The sequence below is a fragment of the Schistocerca nitens genome, chromosome 2 (genome assembly GCF_023898315.1).
Source record: "Schistocerca nitens isolate TAMUIC-IGC-003100 chromosome 2, iqSchNite1.1, whole genome shotgun sequence".
NCBI classification, from domain to species: domain Eukaryota; kingdom Metazoa; phylum Arthropoda; class Insecta; order Orthoptera; family Acrididae; genus Schistocerca; species Schistocerca nitens.
This window is the reverse complement of record NC_064615.1, coordinates 964,728,466-964,744,875: the sequence shown is the minus strand read 5'-3', so window position 1 is coordinate 964,744,875 and position 16,410 is coordinate 964,728,466. Positions and strand designations below refer to the sequence as shown.

The following is a 16,410-nucleotide window of genomic DNA, read 5'->3' as shown; positions in this document are numbered from 1 at the left end:
CTGTGTCTTGTCCTTCGTGGAGTTTACTCCGCTTTATATTTCACGACTAGTAATCGAAGCTGCAGTAGTACTCTTCGCATTAAGCTACAGATGTGCAGTTATTGAATCATGCAACAGGATGTAGTGCCCGGAAAACCGATCGAATGAGCAGAGAAAAAATTCGCGAGAGACATCACAATTTGGTAACACTTACGAATTCATCCGGAGCCAATTAACTGGCACTCAGATGCAGCTAAGTAGTACACCCACTAATACAAAACGTAACTGTTCACTCACAGTGCACTGAAAATTGTATTTTAAGAAAATTACGTGAAACAAGTAACAGCAATTCGCTGTGGGTAGTCCTGACTAGTTGGATAAGATGGCGACCCAGTGAGAAAAATATCGTTCGTTAAACGTTAGTATGTTGCTGACATTATGAAAAACATGGTGGCATAATAAAATATAGCTGTGCAGAATTCTGTCACATAAAACAGAATGCTGCGTAAAATTTAAGCTATACTCTTACGTTGAATCACATTCCTCGCCACCACGTTGGAAATCGGGACAGTCTGAAAATACTCCACAACGTTATTGAAGCGGTCATTGTAAATCTGACTGCTGCGAGTAAACGACCAAAGTGTCGCATTTCAACTAAACATAGACCTCGGGTTATGCAACAGATCTGTTAGTCACAACAACCCATTTTCTTACATTCGCATTCGTTGGCTTCGCCAACCTCACTTGACCTCATTTAGAACTTGGGCTACGATAGATATCCGTTTTCCACCAGTTTTCTTTCATATACAATCGTTGGCTTCGTCAACGCACAACCGAACTGTCACCCTTCCAGCCTAACCTAGACCTCGGGCTACCTTACAGGTCAGTCTGTTACCACAGCCACTCTTCCTCCAATTTGCGCATTTACCAAAAGAGGATCTAATACCATCGGTTGATTAAGCTAGTTCGTATATAATCCACAGGAGCAGTTGCTACAACTCCCAGTTACAGTTGCCGACTTTACTCTAGATCGGACTCATACTTAATTTTAACCTTCTTATTTGAAGCAGTTCATCGCTGTGGATATAAACTTAACACGTAGGTCTATCTCATAGTTCAAGAGCCGGAGAACAGGCCAAAGCTCTCGACCAATGTCGGGAGCTTTGGACAGTAAGACAGAAAGTCTTGCCCTGATTATAAAAATTTATTACAGAATAACCGTTTGACATAATAATTTACATTTGATGCCGTTGCATACGTTAGTGTTACAAATTTTTTTTTAAGACCACTTACGTTAGTAAACCACAACGTGTGCTCCCTTGGTAGCTCGGAGAATATCGAGATGGTATTCCAGTTCCCGCCAGGTGTTTCGTAACATGTCTTCTGTCACAGTACCCACAGCAGCTTGTATCCTAGCCTTCTGTTCGTCGACGTATCAACTGGTGTGACGAAGACTCTGACCTTGATATAGCCCCAGAAAAAAAATTCAAGGGGCGTAATGTCTGGAGAGCGGGGTGGCCAGGGTGTTGGACCGTTTCTTCCAATCCACCGATCCGGAAATGTTTCATCCAAGAAATCACGCACAATCAAAGCCCATGGGGGGGAGGGAGGGGGGGAGGTGTGGGGGCGGTGCTCCACCTTGCTGGAAAAGTATCCATGGTTGATATTCTTCTAACTGTGGGGCAATAAACTGTTTCAAAACGTCTAAGTAAATGTTAGCGGTAATGGATTTTTCCACGAAGAAAAACGGTCCAAAAACCTTGTTATGCATGAGACCGCACCAAACATTCACTTTTTCGCTGTCTCGCTGTAACTGTACAGTTGCATGTGGAGACTCTGAACCCCATACATTGTGCCTATTTACCATTCCACTGACATGAAATATGGATTCATCGGTAAAGAATATGCGATTTAAGTAATCGTTAGCGCCATCAATCCTGTTGAGAATCTCAGTTGCAAATTCAGCATGTGTCAGCAAATCATTGCAATCAATTGCAAGGCCTGCACGATTTGCACTTTGTAAGCATGCAACCTAAGCTTTTCATGAAGAATCTTCACCACACTTGCTTGCAGTATTTGGAGTTCACGTGATGCTTGACGAGTTGATTTGGACGGACTCCGTTGAAACATTTACCGAACACGAGCAACAGTTGCATCACTCACACGAGGCCTGCCACTTCGAGGATGATTTTCAACGCTGCCTGTTTCGTTAAACTTTGCATACCATCGCTTTATTGATTTAACGTCAGGAGGGCTGCGTCCATAAGAAGCCCGATATTTATGCCGAACACTGATGGGCGATTTCGTTTACCTGCCAGGGTAGCTGAGAGCGCTAAAGCGCTGCATCCTGGACTCGGATAGGCAGGCCGGCCCCAGATTGAATCCGCCCGGTGTGCTGGCCGGCCTGGATGTGGTTTTTAGGCGGTTTTCCACATTCTCCTAGGTGAATACCGGGCTGGTCCCCACGTCCCGCCTCAGTTACACGACTCGCAGACATTTGAAACACATTCACACTCTTTCACGATTTACACTTGACACAGACAAGGCTGTAGCCTTTCGCCCCTACTCTTCAATCTGTACATCGAGGAAGCAATGATGGAAATAAAAGAAAGGTTCAGGAGTGGAATTAAAATACAAGGTGAAAGGATATCAATGATACGATTCGCTGATGACATTGCTATCCTGAGTGAAAGTGAAGAAGAATTAAATGATCTGCTGAACGGAATGAACAGTCTAATGAGTACACAGTATGGTTTGAGAATAAATCGGAGAAAGACGAAGGTAATGAGAAGTAGTAGAAATGAGAACAGCGAGAAACTTAACATCAGGATTGATGGTCACGAAGTCAATGAAGATAAGGAATTCTGCTACCTAGGCAGTAAAATAACCAATGATGGACGGAGCAAGGAGGACATCAAAAGCAGACTCGGTATGACAAAAAAGGCATTTCTGGCCAAGAGAAGTCTACTAATATCAAATACCGGCCTTAATTTTAGGAAGAAATTTCTGAGGATCTACGTCTGGAGTACAGCATGGTAGTGAAACATGAACTGTGGGAAAACCGGAACAGAAGAGAATCGAAGCATTTGAGATGCGGTACTATCGACGAATGTTGAAAATTAGGTGGATTGATAAGGTAAGGAATGAGGAGGTTCTACGCAGAATCAGAGAGGAAAGGAATATGTGGAAAACACTGATAAGGAGAAGGGACAGGATGATAGGACATCTGCTAAGACATGAGGGAATGACTTCCATGGTACTAGAGGGAGCTGTAGAGGGCAAAAACTGTAGAGGAAGACAGAGATTGGAATACGTCAAGCAAATAATTGAGGATGTAGGTTGCAAGTGCTACTCTGAGATGAAGATGTTAGCACAGGAAAGAAATTCGTGGCGGGCCGCATCATACCAGTCAGTAGACTGATGAAAAAAAAAAAAAAAAAAAAAAAAAACAGACAGCTGGGGTACACTACTTCCATCCCAGTGGGTATGGGTGGCGGCAGGAAGGGCATCTGGCCACCCCTTACAATTAACCATGCCAAATCCGTACTTAACCCTGCCGACACTGCGCACAATGCGGGATAAAGGCGATAGCGAAAGAAAGAAAGCCAAAGACTGATGGGCGATGATTTCGTTTCGTGAAACCAAAGCACACTTTGCTTCGCCGCCATTTCGCCAGCAACTAATGTGACCTAACAGACCGCGTCGGTGTTGTGGAGCACTAGCGCCATCTAGTGGAGCACTAGCGCCATCTAGTGGTCACAACAACTAGTAACACTAACGTAGGTAACAGCATCAAATGTAACTTATTATTCAAACGGTTATTCTCTTATAATGTTTTATGATCAGGGCAAGACTTTGTGCTCACCCTGTATATCGACTGTATATTTGTGCCGGAACGGGACTCGAAACTGGATTTTCCGCTTTACGCGATCGATCACCTTAACCGCTACAACTACCCTTGCACGAATTTCGGCCAGATCCAAACTTCCATATGTCATTCAACTGTCACAACCTGCACTCGTACGTTTCATATATTCCCGCCCAGGAAGGGCATATTTATTGAGAGTCGAGGGCCTTGTATTGGCGAATAAATACGAAATATCGGACCGAAGGAACAATTCATCGTACTCCTTAATAACACAGGCACTGATAATTCGTATCAAAGTTATCACTTTGTCTTCCTCTACCATCTTTACAATTTGTCCATAAGGCATTGGAACACCTGTTTGAAACTACGTCGCAATGGATCCACAGTCGAACTTTTCTTGAAACGAAATAAAATCGCACAGAAATTATTTGAGATGCTAATAATGAAAATCACTTTGTCTCCTATTTGTAAAATTACTATTCGTTTGATAGCTGCTCTGTGTACTTATCAACCGTGTACTATTCGTTTGATAGCTGCTCTGTGTACTTACCAACCGTGTAGAGTAGTCCTCACAAATGCCAGTGTGCAAAAGTCCTGCGATATTTGCATTAACCGCAGCGAATGTGAGAACAAAAATGTTCGAAATCTCCCTGCCGATTAAACAACGTATTTTCGAGAAATCGAAATTTTTTTTGTTCTCGGAGGTGAGTACCATCTTGAAGCATTTGTATATATTTTAAGCTGAATCACTGAGACTGTAATTCTCGTTTCAGATATCCCACGAGAACTATACCGAGATTGACTTATCGGTAGCTTACAGCTACATAAGGGGAAAGTACGATTTTGTGAAGACATACGAAGAACCGCCAACGCAGTCGATGACAATGATGCGTGACATTGCGCATGCCTCAGTCGACATGCAATTCAGTGAGCCGTCGGTTCAGAAATTCATAAGGTAAATATATTATTTAGGTTTAACTATTGTTTCGTTGAAATTATTATCCATTTTAGTGTGCCGACGAATAGGTATCTCTATATGTACGTGACTAGTCTGCAATTCAGTTGCCTGGCAGAGGGTTCATCGAACCATCTTCAAGCTATTTGTCTATCGTTCCACCGTCGAACAGCGCGCAGGGAAAACCAACACTAAAACTTCCCCGTGCTAGCTTTGATTTCCGTCATTTTTTACAATGATTATTTCTCCCTATGAATGTGGGAGTCAAGAAAATATTTTTCAATTCAAGGGAGAAAGTTGGTGATTCAATTTCATAAGAAGATCCTGCCGCAACGAAAAACGACTTTGTTTTAATGATGCCACCTGAATTCACTTATCACACCGATGACACTCCCTCCCCTGGTTCGCAATAAGACAAAATGAGCTTCCCTTCTTTGAACATATTCGATGTTCTCTGCCAATCCTGTCTGATGCAGATCCCACACCATACAGCAATACTTCAGAAGAGGACAGATAATCATAGTGTAGGCACTGTCTTTAAGTAGACCTGTTGCATCTTCTAAGTGTTATGCCAACAAAACGTAGTCTTTATTTTGCCTTCCCTGCAAAATTTTCTATGTGTTCGCTACAGTTTAAGTTATTTGTAGTTGTAATCTGTAAGTACAAGGGTTGCCCAGAAAATAATGCACCGCATTTTTTCTTCAAAAATTGTTTATTGCACATAATGAGAATCACACACAAGAGAGAATGGTGTTTTACCTATACACCCAATTTTTTTACTGTGATTTCATTCCCCTGCCCCATATGGGCAGGGGAGGGCTGTCAGCGACACAATCCGTCGCTCTTCAGCCGAGTGACATGACAACTTAAAATAAGAATAAAATGTTACATACATAAGGCGATAAAAAAGGGGAACTTAAAACAGAATAATGTGAGAAAATGGAGGTAAAAATAGACTGACATGGAGACGTTCATGGGGGACAGTTAAAAAAAGTCACCAGAAAGTAAAAAAACACAGTTGGCGATTCTTAAAACACAGAGAAGACACTGAATGGGAATGGACATGCACAGGTTAAAGTCAGCCACAGTATTAAAAACACTCCAGAAAAACACACTTAAAACCCCCTGGGAGCACACACGACAAAGAATAAAACTGCCAGGTGTGACCTGCCGAGGGAAAGGTCAGAGAGGATGGAAAAGGAGGGAAGAGCAAGGGGCAGCAGGGGAAGCGGCGGGATGAAGAGAATAGGGGCGTCAGCGGGTACACGAAGAGGCAGGAGACACGTGGGGTGGGAGATGAAGAGGGAAGACAGGGCAGGAGGGAGTGCAGAGACACTGAAAGGGGGCACAAGAGAGGGAGGGGGAGTAGGAGGGGGAAGGCGCTCAGGAGGAGGGAGGGGGAGGAGAGGGAGCCCTGAGGAGGTGGCAGAAACATGGGGTTAGAGTTGGTAGGAGGGGTAGATGCCTATACACCCTATTTTTCCACGTAATCTCCATCCCATTCTGTGGCTTTCCTTCAGCGAGAGCCAAGGGCGTGTATTCCCTGTCGGTACAAATCCTTGTCCTGGTGGCGGAGCCAGTGCTTCATTGTGTGAATCACCTCCTCAGCATCCTCAAAATGTCTTCCACGAATGGCATCCTTTAGTGGCGAATGACAACACCAGCTCGCTGAAACATGTCAGGTGTGAGAGCCGTGGATGGTCTCCATGACCGCTGCAAATTGTGGAGTTCCGCCGAGTCGCCTTCTCATGATCTCACCCTCCGTGCCCAGCGACTAAATGTACTTCTGTCGACAGCAGATGCTCCGCAGACTTTGCACACGCGTTTGTGAATATTCCCCACAGTTTCTTTCTCTGCAGTGAGAAATTTAATGACAGCACGTTGCTTGTAACGTACATCACCTATAGACGCCATTTTGAAACTGTCCTGCAGCTACGCTATCTGTCGGAAGTGACAGAAACTTGGCGCGTTCACTCAGGTGACTTCAAATAATACATACGTAAGGTTTCGTATTTGTAGCATTGTTTTCGACTGAAAAATATGCGATGAAATAGTTTCTGTGCAACCCTCGTATTTAGTTGATTTGCAGTCTTTAGATGGGCGTGATTTATCATGTAGGCTAACCGAAATTGAAAGGATTCATTTTAGTACCCATTTGGATAATTTCACACCCGATATTATTTAGTGTCGACTGCCAATTTTCGCACCATGATTTTGCAACAGGTTCCTAAGAGAGTTGTTCAATTTTTCCTAGATCGTTTGTATACATCAGAAGCAGCAGAGGGCTTATAACACTTCCCTGTGGAGCGACAGAGGTTTTGTTACACTCTATGACTTTCTGTCTCTTATTATAGTCTGGGAGACGAGTCTTTGGTATTGACAGCTCGGTAGCGTCTTTCCGTTGCCTAGCGACTGCAGGCAGGCAGCCAATGACGGCCTGACTTTGAGCGGGTAGCAAGGACCACGTTGCCGCTCTGAAACCCGGTCGCGCGCGCTTATGAAACTTACCAGTGTCTCGCGTGCAGGCGGTGCGGTCGTTCGTCGTTTGTCTGAAGTTGAATTCGCAGTTTATTTCGTTTTTGTTGTTTTTAGTGTTTCTTTGTTTATGTTTCGTTGTAAACAATGTCTAGTGCGGCGGGTAGTACCAGCCCAACACAAGAAGTGAAACGGAGGAAGAAAAGTGTGCTACACACCCAGGCCCGTGAGTTCGTGTGCTCTGTGAGGGATTACTTTGAGAAAGAAAAGGACAAAGGTGGGCCCTTAATTCCTGTTGTTCAGGTTGTGAAGAGAACTGCAGCAGCATTGAAAATAAGTAAGAACACTGTTGTAAAGATAGGGAAAGAACAGTATAGTGTAGATTGTGACGAGAGTGGCACAACAAAGCTGCACACACCAGGAAAGAAGCGACCGAGAAATAAGCAGGTGACAGCTTTGGACGATTTTCAGAAAGACGCTATTCGTCGTCATATATACAGCTATTATAAGAGAAGGGAACATCCCACTCTATCTAAATTACTGGTGTCGCTTCAGAAAGACGATCTTTTAAAAGGGAGCAAATTTTCATTGCGTACAGTGTTGAAAGACATAGGCTTCAGCTATTCACTGTTTAACGGACGCAAAATATTAATGGAAAGGACAGATGTAGTTGCATGGCGGTGCAGATTTCTGCGCAGGATCATGGGTGTGGAATTCGAAAGTATAGTGTGGTTAGATGAAACTTGGGTCAATGCCAGCCATTCTTTACGTAGAAGCTGGAATGATGGAACGCCCGAGGGGACAATGGCAGTGCCTGTTGGCAAAGGAGGGCGTATTATTGTCTTACATGCAGGAACATCGAAAGGTTTTGTGCCAAACTGCTTGAAAATGTTTCGGTCAAAAAAGACGGGAGATTACCACGAAGAAATGAACAGTGTAGTATTTCAAGAATGGTTCGAGACATCGCTTATGACGAATCTGACAAGTCCATCAGTGATTATTATGGACAATGCGCCTTATCATTCCGTTGTTCACGATAAGGCACCAACCTTGGCAACAGAAAAAGACGATATCATTCAGCGGTTGAAACGGCGAAAAGTAGATTTCAGAGAAGATTTAAGGAAGGCGGAACTGCTCGAAATTGTGGCACAAAAGAAACCCCAATTTCCAACATATGTAATTGACGAGATTGCTAAAAGGCACGGGCATGAAATCGTTCGGCTTCCTCCATACCACTGTCACTTCAATGCAATTGAAGGAGTGTGCGCGCAGATAAAAAATTACATTGCTGCAAACAATAAAAAATTCACGATCTCTGAAGTGGAAACTCTCCTTCTAGCAGCTATCAATAAAGTGACAAGCGAGACGTGGGCTAAAATTGTAAACAGCACTGCAAGTGCCATCAGAGAGGCGGCCAAAACCGAAGGGGTTGTGGAAGAATGCATCGAAAATTTAATTATACATCTGGGAGAGAGCAGTGATAGTTCGAGTAGTGCTGAGGAAGACAATGTCAAATCAGATTCTGACAGTGATGTGAGTGGTGTTTTTCCATTACAGTAACTACAACGTATTCAGGAATGTAAGGAGGGAGTTTGCTATCGATCTACAACCAGATCATCATATTGTGAGTACTTTCTTCAGATTATAACTCTTAATACACTGACCAATTATCCTGTAGCTTGTAGTAGAACAAATTAATAATGCTAATACTTAACAATGGAAACCAAAACTGCTCATGTTCAAAAACTTGCGAAAATAGTTTTCATTTCAGTTGTGAAGTTTAACAAATAACTTTATTATGTTTCAGCATCTTAGATACTTGTACTAAATAGCTCTTATCAGTTTTCGAGTTAATATATTTCAAGCATCAACTTTAAATAAATTCACGCGTACCAATACGACTTGTATTTTGTCTCGCTTTTATTTCTGCTGCTAGAGAATGCGTGTAGCAGACAGGGCGCCGCGTGCTGTGAGCCACGTTCGGTAACAGCGCCGTCTGCCCGCCGGAACTGTCAGTACCAGTCACTCGTCTCACGGACTATACATACTGTGATGTTTCTGACAGAAATTCACGAATCCAGACGCACAACTGAGTCGATACGCCGTAGGCACGCAATAGTTATTTTTGATGTTACTCATAATGTTCGGACACAGTACATGTTCCAAAATCCTACTGCAAATAATCAGTGGTTGTTGAGAGGCCAGACAAACATGTGGTTCCTGATGAGGGGCAGCAGCCTTTTCAGTAGTTGCAGGGGCAACAGTCTAGATGATTGACTGATCTGGCCTTGTAACATTAACCAAAACGGCCTTGCTGTGCTGGTACTGCGAACGGCTGAAAGCAAGGGGAAACTACAGCCGTAATTTTTCCCGAGGACATGCAGCTTTACTGTATGATTAAATGATGATGGCGTCCTCTTGGGTAAAATATTCCGGAGGTAAAATAGTCCCCCATTCGGATCTCCGGGCGGGGACTACTCAAGAGGACGTCGTTATCAGGAGAAAGAAAACTGGCATTCTACGGATCGGAGCGTGGAATGTCAGATCCCTTAATCGGGCAGGTAGGTTAGAAAATTTAAAAAGGGAAATGGATAGGTTAAAGTTAGATATAGTGGGAATTAGTGAAGTTCGGTGGCAGGAGGAACAAGACTTTTGGTCAGGTGATTACAGGGTTATAAATACAAAATCAAATAGGGGTAATGCAGGAGTAGGTTTAATAATGAATAAAAAAATAGGAGTGCGGGTTAGCTACTACAAACAGCATAGTGAACGCATTATTGTGGCCAAGATAGACACAAAGCCCATGCCTACTACAGTAGTACAAGTTTATATGCCAACTAGCTCTGCAGATGATGAAGAAATTGATGAAATGTATGACGAGATAAAAGAAATTATTCAGGTAGTGAAGGGTGACGAAAATTTAATAGTCATGGGTGACTGGAATTCGTCAGTAGGAAAAGGGAGAGAAGGAAACATAGTAGGTGAATATGGATTGGGGGAAAGAAATGAAAGAGGAAGCCGCTTTGTAGAATTTTGCACAGAGCATAACTTAATCATAGCTAACACTTGGTTCAAGAATCATAAAAGAAGGTTGTATACCTGGAAGAATCCTGGAGATACTAGTAGGTATCAGGTACATTATATAATGGTAAGACAGAGATTTAGGAACCAGGTTTTAAATTGTAAGACATTTCCAGGGGCAGATGTGGATTCTGACCACAATCTATTGGTTATGAACTGCAGATTGAAACTGAAGAAACTGCAAAAAGGTGGGAATTTAAGGAGATGGGACCTGGATAAACTGAAAGAACCAGAGGTTGTACAGAGTTTCAGGGAGAGCATAAGGGAACAATTGACACGAATGGGGGAAAGAAATACAGTAGAAGAAGAATGGGTAGCTCTGAGGGATGAAGTACTGAAGGCAGCAGAGGATCAAGTAGGTAAAAAGACGAGGGCTAATAGAAGTCCTTGGGTAACAGAAGAAATATTGAATTTAATTGATGAAAGGAGAAAATATACAAATGCAGTAAGTGAAGCAGGCAAAAGGGAATACAAACGTCTCAAAAATGAGATCGACAGAAAGTGCTAAGCAGGGATGGCTAGAGGACAAATGTAAGGATGTAGAGGCTTGTCTCACTAGGGGTAAGATAGATACTGCCTACAGGAAAATTAAAGAGACCTTTGGAGAGAAGAGAACCACTTGTATGAATATCAAGAGCTCAGATGGCAACCCAGTTCTAAGCAAAGAAGGGAAGGCAGAAAGGTGGAAGGAGTATATAGAGGGTTTATACAAGGGCGATGTACTTGAGGACAGTATTATGGAAATGGAAGAGGATGTAGATGAAGATGAAATTGGAGATACGATACTGCGTGAAGAGTTTGACAGAGCACTGAAAGACCTGAGTCGAAACAAGGCCCCGGGAGTAGACAACATTCCATTAGAACTACTGATGGCCTTGGGAGAGCCAGTCATGACAAAACTCTACCACCTGGTGAGCAAGATGTATGAGACAGGCGAAATACCCACAGACTTCAAGAAGAATATAATAATTCCAATCCCAAAGAAAGCAGGTGTTGACAGATGTGAAAATTACCGAACTATCAGTTTAATAAGTCACAGCTGCAAAATACTAACGCGAATTCTTTACAGACGAATGGAAAAACTGGTAGAAGCGGACCTCGGGGAAGATCAGTTTGGATTCCGTAGAAATGTTGGAACACGTGAGACAATACTAACCTTACGACTTATCTTAGAAGAAAGATTAAGAAAAGGCAAACCTACGTTTCTAGCATTTGTAGACTTAGAGAAAGCTTTTGACAACGTTAACTGGAATACTCTCTTTCAAATTCTGAAGGTGGCAGGGGTAAAATACAGGGAGCGAAAGGCTATTTACAATTTGTACAGAAACCAGATGGCAGTTATAAGAGTCGAGGGGCATGAAAGGGAAGCAGTGGTTGGGAAAGGAGTGAGACAGGGTTGTAGCCTCTCCCCGATGTTATTCAATCTGTATATTGAGCAAGCAGTAAAGGAAACAAAAGAAAAATTCGGAGTAGGTATTAAAATTCATGGAGAAGAAGTAAAAACTTTGAGGTTCGCCGATGACATTGTAATTCTGTCAGAGACAGCAAAGGACTTGGAAGAGCAGTTGAACGGAATGGACAGTGTCTTGAAAGGAGGATATAAGATGAACATCAACAAAAACAAAACGAGGATAATGGAATGTAGTCAAATTAAATCGGGTGATGCTGAGGGGATTAGATTAGGAAATGAGACACTTAAAGTAGTAAAGGAGTTTTGCTATTTAGGGAGTAAAATAACTGATGATGGTCGAAGTAGAGAGGATATAAAATGTAGACTGGCAATGGCAAGGAAATCGTTTCTGAAGAAGAGAAATTTGTTAACATCGAGTATAGATTTAAGTGTCAGGAAGTCGTTTCTGAAAGTATTTGTATGGAGTGTAGCCATGTATGGAAGTGAAACATGGACGATAAACAGTTTGGACAAGAAGAGAATAGAAGCTTTCGAAATGTGGTGCTACAGAAGAATGCTGAAGATAAGGTGGGTAGATCACGTAACTAATGAGGAGGTATTGAATAGGATTGGGGAGAAGAGAAGTTTGTGGCTCAACTTGACTAGAAGAAGAGATCGGTTGGTAGGACATGTTTTGAGGCATCAAGGGATCACAAATTTAGCATTGGAGGGCAGCGTGGAGGGTAAAAATCGTAGAGGGAGACCAAGAGATCAATACACTAAGCAGATTCAGAAGGATGTAGGTTGCAGTAGGTACTGGGAGATGAAGAAGCTTGCACAGGATAGAGTAGCATGGAGAGCTGCATCAAACCAGTCTCAGGACTGAAGACCACAACAACAACAACAACAACAACATGTCTGTAATTCAGCGGGTTATTCCTACATGCTTTGTTGAGTATTGGTGTGACCTGTGCAACTTTCCAGTCTTTAGGTACGGATCTTTTGTCGAGCGACGATTATATACGACAGCTAAATAAGGAGTTTATTGTGTCAGCCTTGCCTTTATAAAATGATTTAAGCTTCTTCGCTACACCAACGATATACACTTCCTAGTTCCTCATGATGGCTGTTGTTCTTTAGTCGAGTTCCTCGATTAAGGAATTTCGGAAAACCTTGTTCAGTAAATTTCCTTTAATGGCACTGTCATTACCTTTGCTACCACGCAATGAATGTATTGATTGTGTGTTGCCGCTGACGGTCTTTACATACGACTAGAACTTCCTTGGATTTTCTGCCATTTCGAGACTGTTTCGCTGTGCAAAAACATCTTATATTAACGTCCACCCTAAGTTCAAGCTTCATTAAAAATCGCTAACGTTGGAGATTTTTTGTTGTTTTAAGTTTGGCATGCTTTTTCCGTTGCTTCCGCAACTGTTCTGACTTTTTTTGTGTACCATAGGGGATCAGCACCATTTATTATTAATCTGCTTGGTGTATACAGAGTGTTCGGAAATTCCCGTTACAAACTCCTAGAACTTATAGAGAGGAGTGAATAGATAATATAATGAATTGGAACCGATGTCCGCAAGCGTTCCGTTTCCGTGCTAAAACCATTTGGGAACACGATGGTAACGCGACCACTTTTACAGGTACTTCATTAGTCGTGACCCAGTAAATCACCTTTTGTTTTACAATTCCACTCATTAATAGCCAAAGAAATTGTTCGGTACTCGCTGTTGGGTTCTCCTCAACATGATGCAGTACGGCCTCTTCCAGGTGTGCGGCGTCTCCTTGGAGCGCCGCAGTCACGCCTGCTGACGACGAAGATACCCTTTCTCGAAGCCGTTGCGTAACTGGATTAAACAGTGTTAATCTGCCAGTAAGTTTCAACCTGTATATTGTTTTTTAGCAGCACTTGATTACAGAATGTGTTGAGTGAAATTCTACAGTTGAGATAACTCTGTGACAAGTGTCATCTCAGCTCCGTGATTATACAGGGTGAATCACATAAGCCTTGCACCGTAGATATTGCGGAAATGGAAAGTGCTATTGATGTGCGGTTTTCACAAAACTGATTGGTAATCAAGAGCTCGTACTGTTAGCCAATAAATAGACTGTGATAATAGCCGGCCGAAGTGGCCGTGCGGTTACAGGCGCTGCAGTCTGGAACCGCAAGACCGCTACGGTCGCAGGTTCGAATCCTGCCTCGGGCATGGATGTTTGTGATGTCCTTAGGTTAGTTAGGTTTAACTAGTTCTAAGTTCTAGGGGACTAATGACCTCAGCAGTTGAGTCCCATAGTGCTCAGAGCCATTTGAACCATTTTTGAACTGTGATAATACTTAGAAAATGTATTATTTGTGGAAACATAAACTTTTTTGACATTAACAACCTAAAACTAGCGTAAATTAGAATATCAGTGGTGTTCGTTGCAGGAGTTTAGTGAGAGTCGTTTACGAGATATCGTATTTCTAAATGTTTTCACTCCGACACCTGTTCGCGCCATCCAACCGGCGTAGTTGCTAGGTACGATGTTGTTATGTTTGCTTACAGTGTGCTTGTGTGATCCTTGAATGCACTGCAACTCTCAAGTCACATAGTGTACGACAGTCCAGGCAGTACGTCGTGAGTAGACGATGGAATTTACTACGCATAAAAAGCCGACGTGCTCGTGGTGTGTGGAGAGTGAAGGAAGAATGCAGTTGGTTTTCTTGCGGTGTTTGCGGCAGGATATCCCAATAGAAGTCAACCTTCTTGTCACTTATTTATCAGCCTCTGCAATGACGCGAGAATGGTAATGTAACACCTAGACAACATAACATAAGGTAACAAACGACGACAGAAGAGGGGCGAAATCAACGGTCTTGCTGCTGTTGCAGTTGATCCGCGCCGGCCGATGTGGCCGAGCGGTTCTAGGCGCTTTAGTCTGGAACCGCGCGACCACTACGGTCGCAGGTTAGAATCCTGCCTCGGGCATGGATGTGTGTAATGTCCTTAGGTTAGTTAGGTTTAAGTAGTTATAGGTTCTAGGCGACTGATGACCTCAGATGTTAAGTCCCATAGTGCTCAGAGCCATTTGAACCATTTGAAGTTGATCTGCATGTTAGTTCCCGCGCAGTCGCACGAGGATGTTGCATGAGTCAGGCAAGTGTTCTACGCATTCTCCATCCACATAAGTTCCATCCCTAATCACATCTCTCTCCATCAAAAGCTGCCTGCAAACGATTATGAGAATCGTGCTGACTTCTGTACATGGGCACTAAGGCAGGATACTGCAGATGTATGATGTTCTTTTTTAGTGATCAAGCCACATTTACCAATCATGGCAAGGTAAACTGCCGAAACGTGCACTTGGTCTGCTGACAATCCCCGCTGGCTTCGTCAGGTGGAACGTCAGCGACCATGTAATGTAATCATGTGGTGTGGGATAATGAACCATCAGCTCGCAGGCCCGTGTATAATAGACGGAGCACTGAACGCACACAAGTTTGCAGTCTCCTAACAGACCACCTTCCACGGATGCTAGAGGACGTTCCTCTGCAGACTAGGAGGAACGTGTGGTACCAACAGGATGGCTGTCCAGCCCATAGGCCACACACTACTGCAGCATGTCTTCGCGAATTGTTTCCAAATCGTTGGACTGGACCCTGAGGACCTTTACCTTGGCCGCCCCGGATCTGACGATGCAAGCACTTGTGCAGCAGTCGTTCCATAGTGGACTGGAAGCATGAATTGGTGCTACCAGAGGACATTAACAACACAATCTGCGACGGTCAGCTGCCTCGTTACTGGTCAGTATCAACATAACTAGTGTATACACTGGTGTTATTCAGTAGTGTGTGCTGCCTAAGGTACAGTACAACTGTCGGTGTGGGAACTTCTCAAAATACGATATCTTGTAAATGACTCGCACTTGAATCCTGCAACAAACACCACTCACATTCTCATTTACCCTACTTTTAGTTTGTTAATGTCAATAGGCATTTCTCTATTTAAAAAGTATATGTCTGCGAAAAAATACACCATCTAAGTATTATTACAGTCTGTTGATTGGCTAACAATACGAGCCTCTCGCTAACAATCCATTCTGTGAGAACCGCACACCAGTAGCACTTTCGATTTGCGCAATATTTGCGGTGCAAGTTTTATGTGATTCACCGCGTAAATAATCCTATGGTGGCGTGTTGTGCGAACCGCTATAACTACACAACTGGCCAATAAAATTGCTGCACCACGAAGATTACGTGCTACATACGCGAAATTTAACCGACAGGAAGAAGATGCTGTGATATACAAATGATTAGCTTTTCAGAGCATTCACACAAGGTTGGCGCCGGTGGCGACACTTACAACGTGCTAACATGAGGAAAGTTTCTAACCGATTTCTCATACACAAACAACAGTTGACCGGCGTTGCCTGGTGAAACGTTCTTGTGATGCCTCGTGTAAGGGGGAGGAAAAAAAAATGTTTCAAATGGCTCTGAGCACTATGGGACCCAACATCTGAGGTCATTAGTCCCCTAGAACTTAGAACTAGTTAAACCTAACTAACCTAATGACATCACACACATCCATGCCCGAGGCAGGATTCGAACCTGCGACCGTAGCGGTCTCGCGGTTCCAGACTGCAGCGCCTAGAACCGCACGGCCACTTCGGCCGGCA

General features: G+C 43.3%; 1 protein-coding gene across 1 annotated transcript in view; it reads left to right on the top strand.

Moving 5' to 3' along the window:
• The window catches only part of LOC126234741 (UDP-glucosyltransferase 2-like), a 55,589-nt gene that overhangs the window by 15,911 nt on the left and 23,268 nt on the right, over nt 1–16,410 (top strand). The window contains exon 3 of the mRNA XM_049943487.1: nt 4,621–4,802. Within this exon, the coding sequence (XP_049799444.1) occupies nt 4,621–4,802 (182 nt within the window). The remainder of the gene's footprint in view (nt 1–4,620; nt 4,803–16,410) is intronic.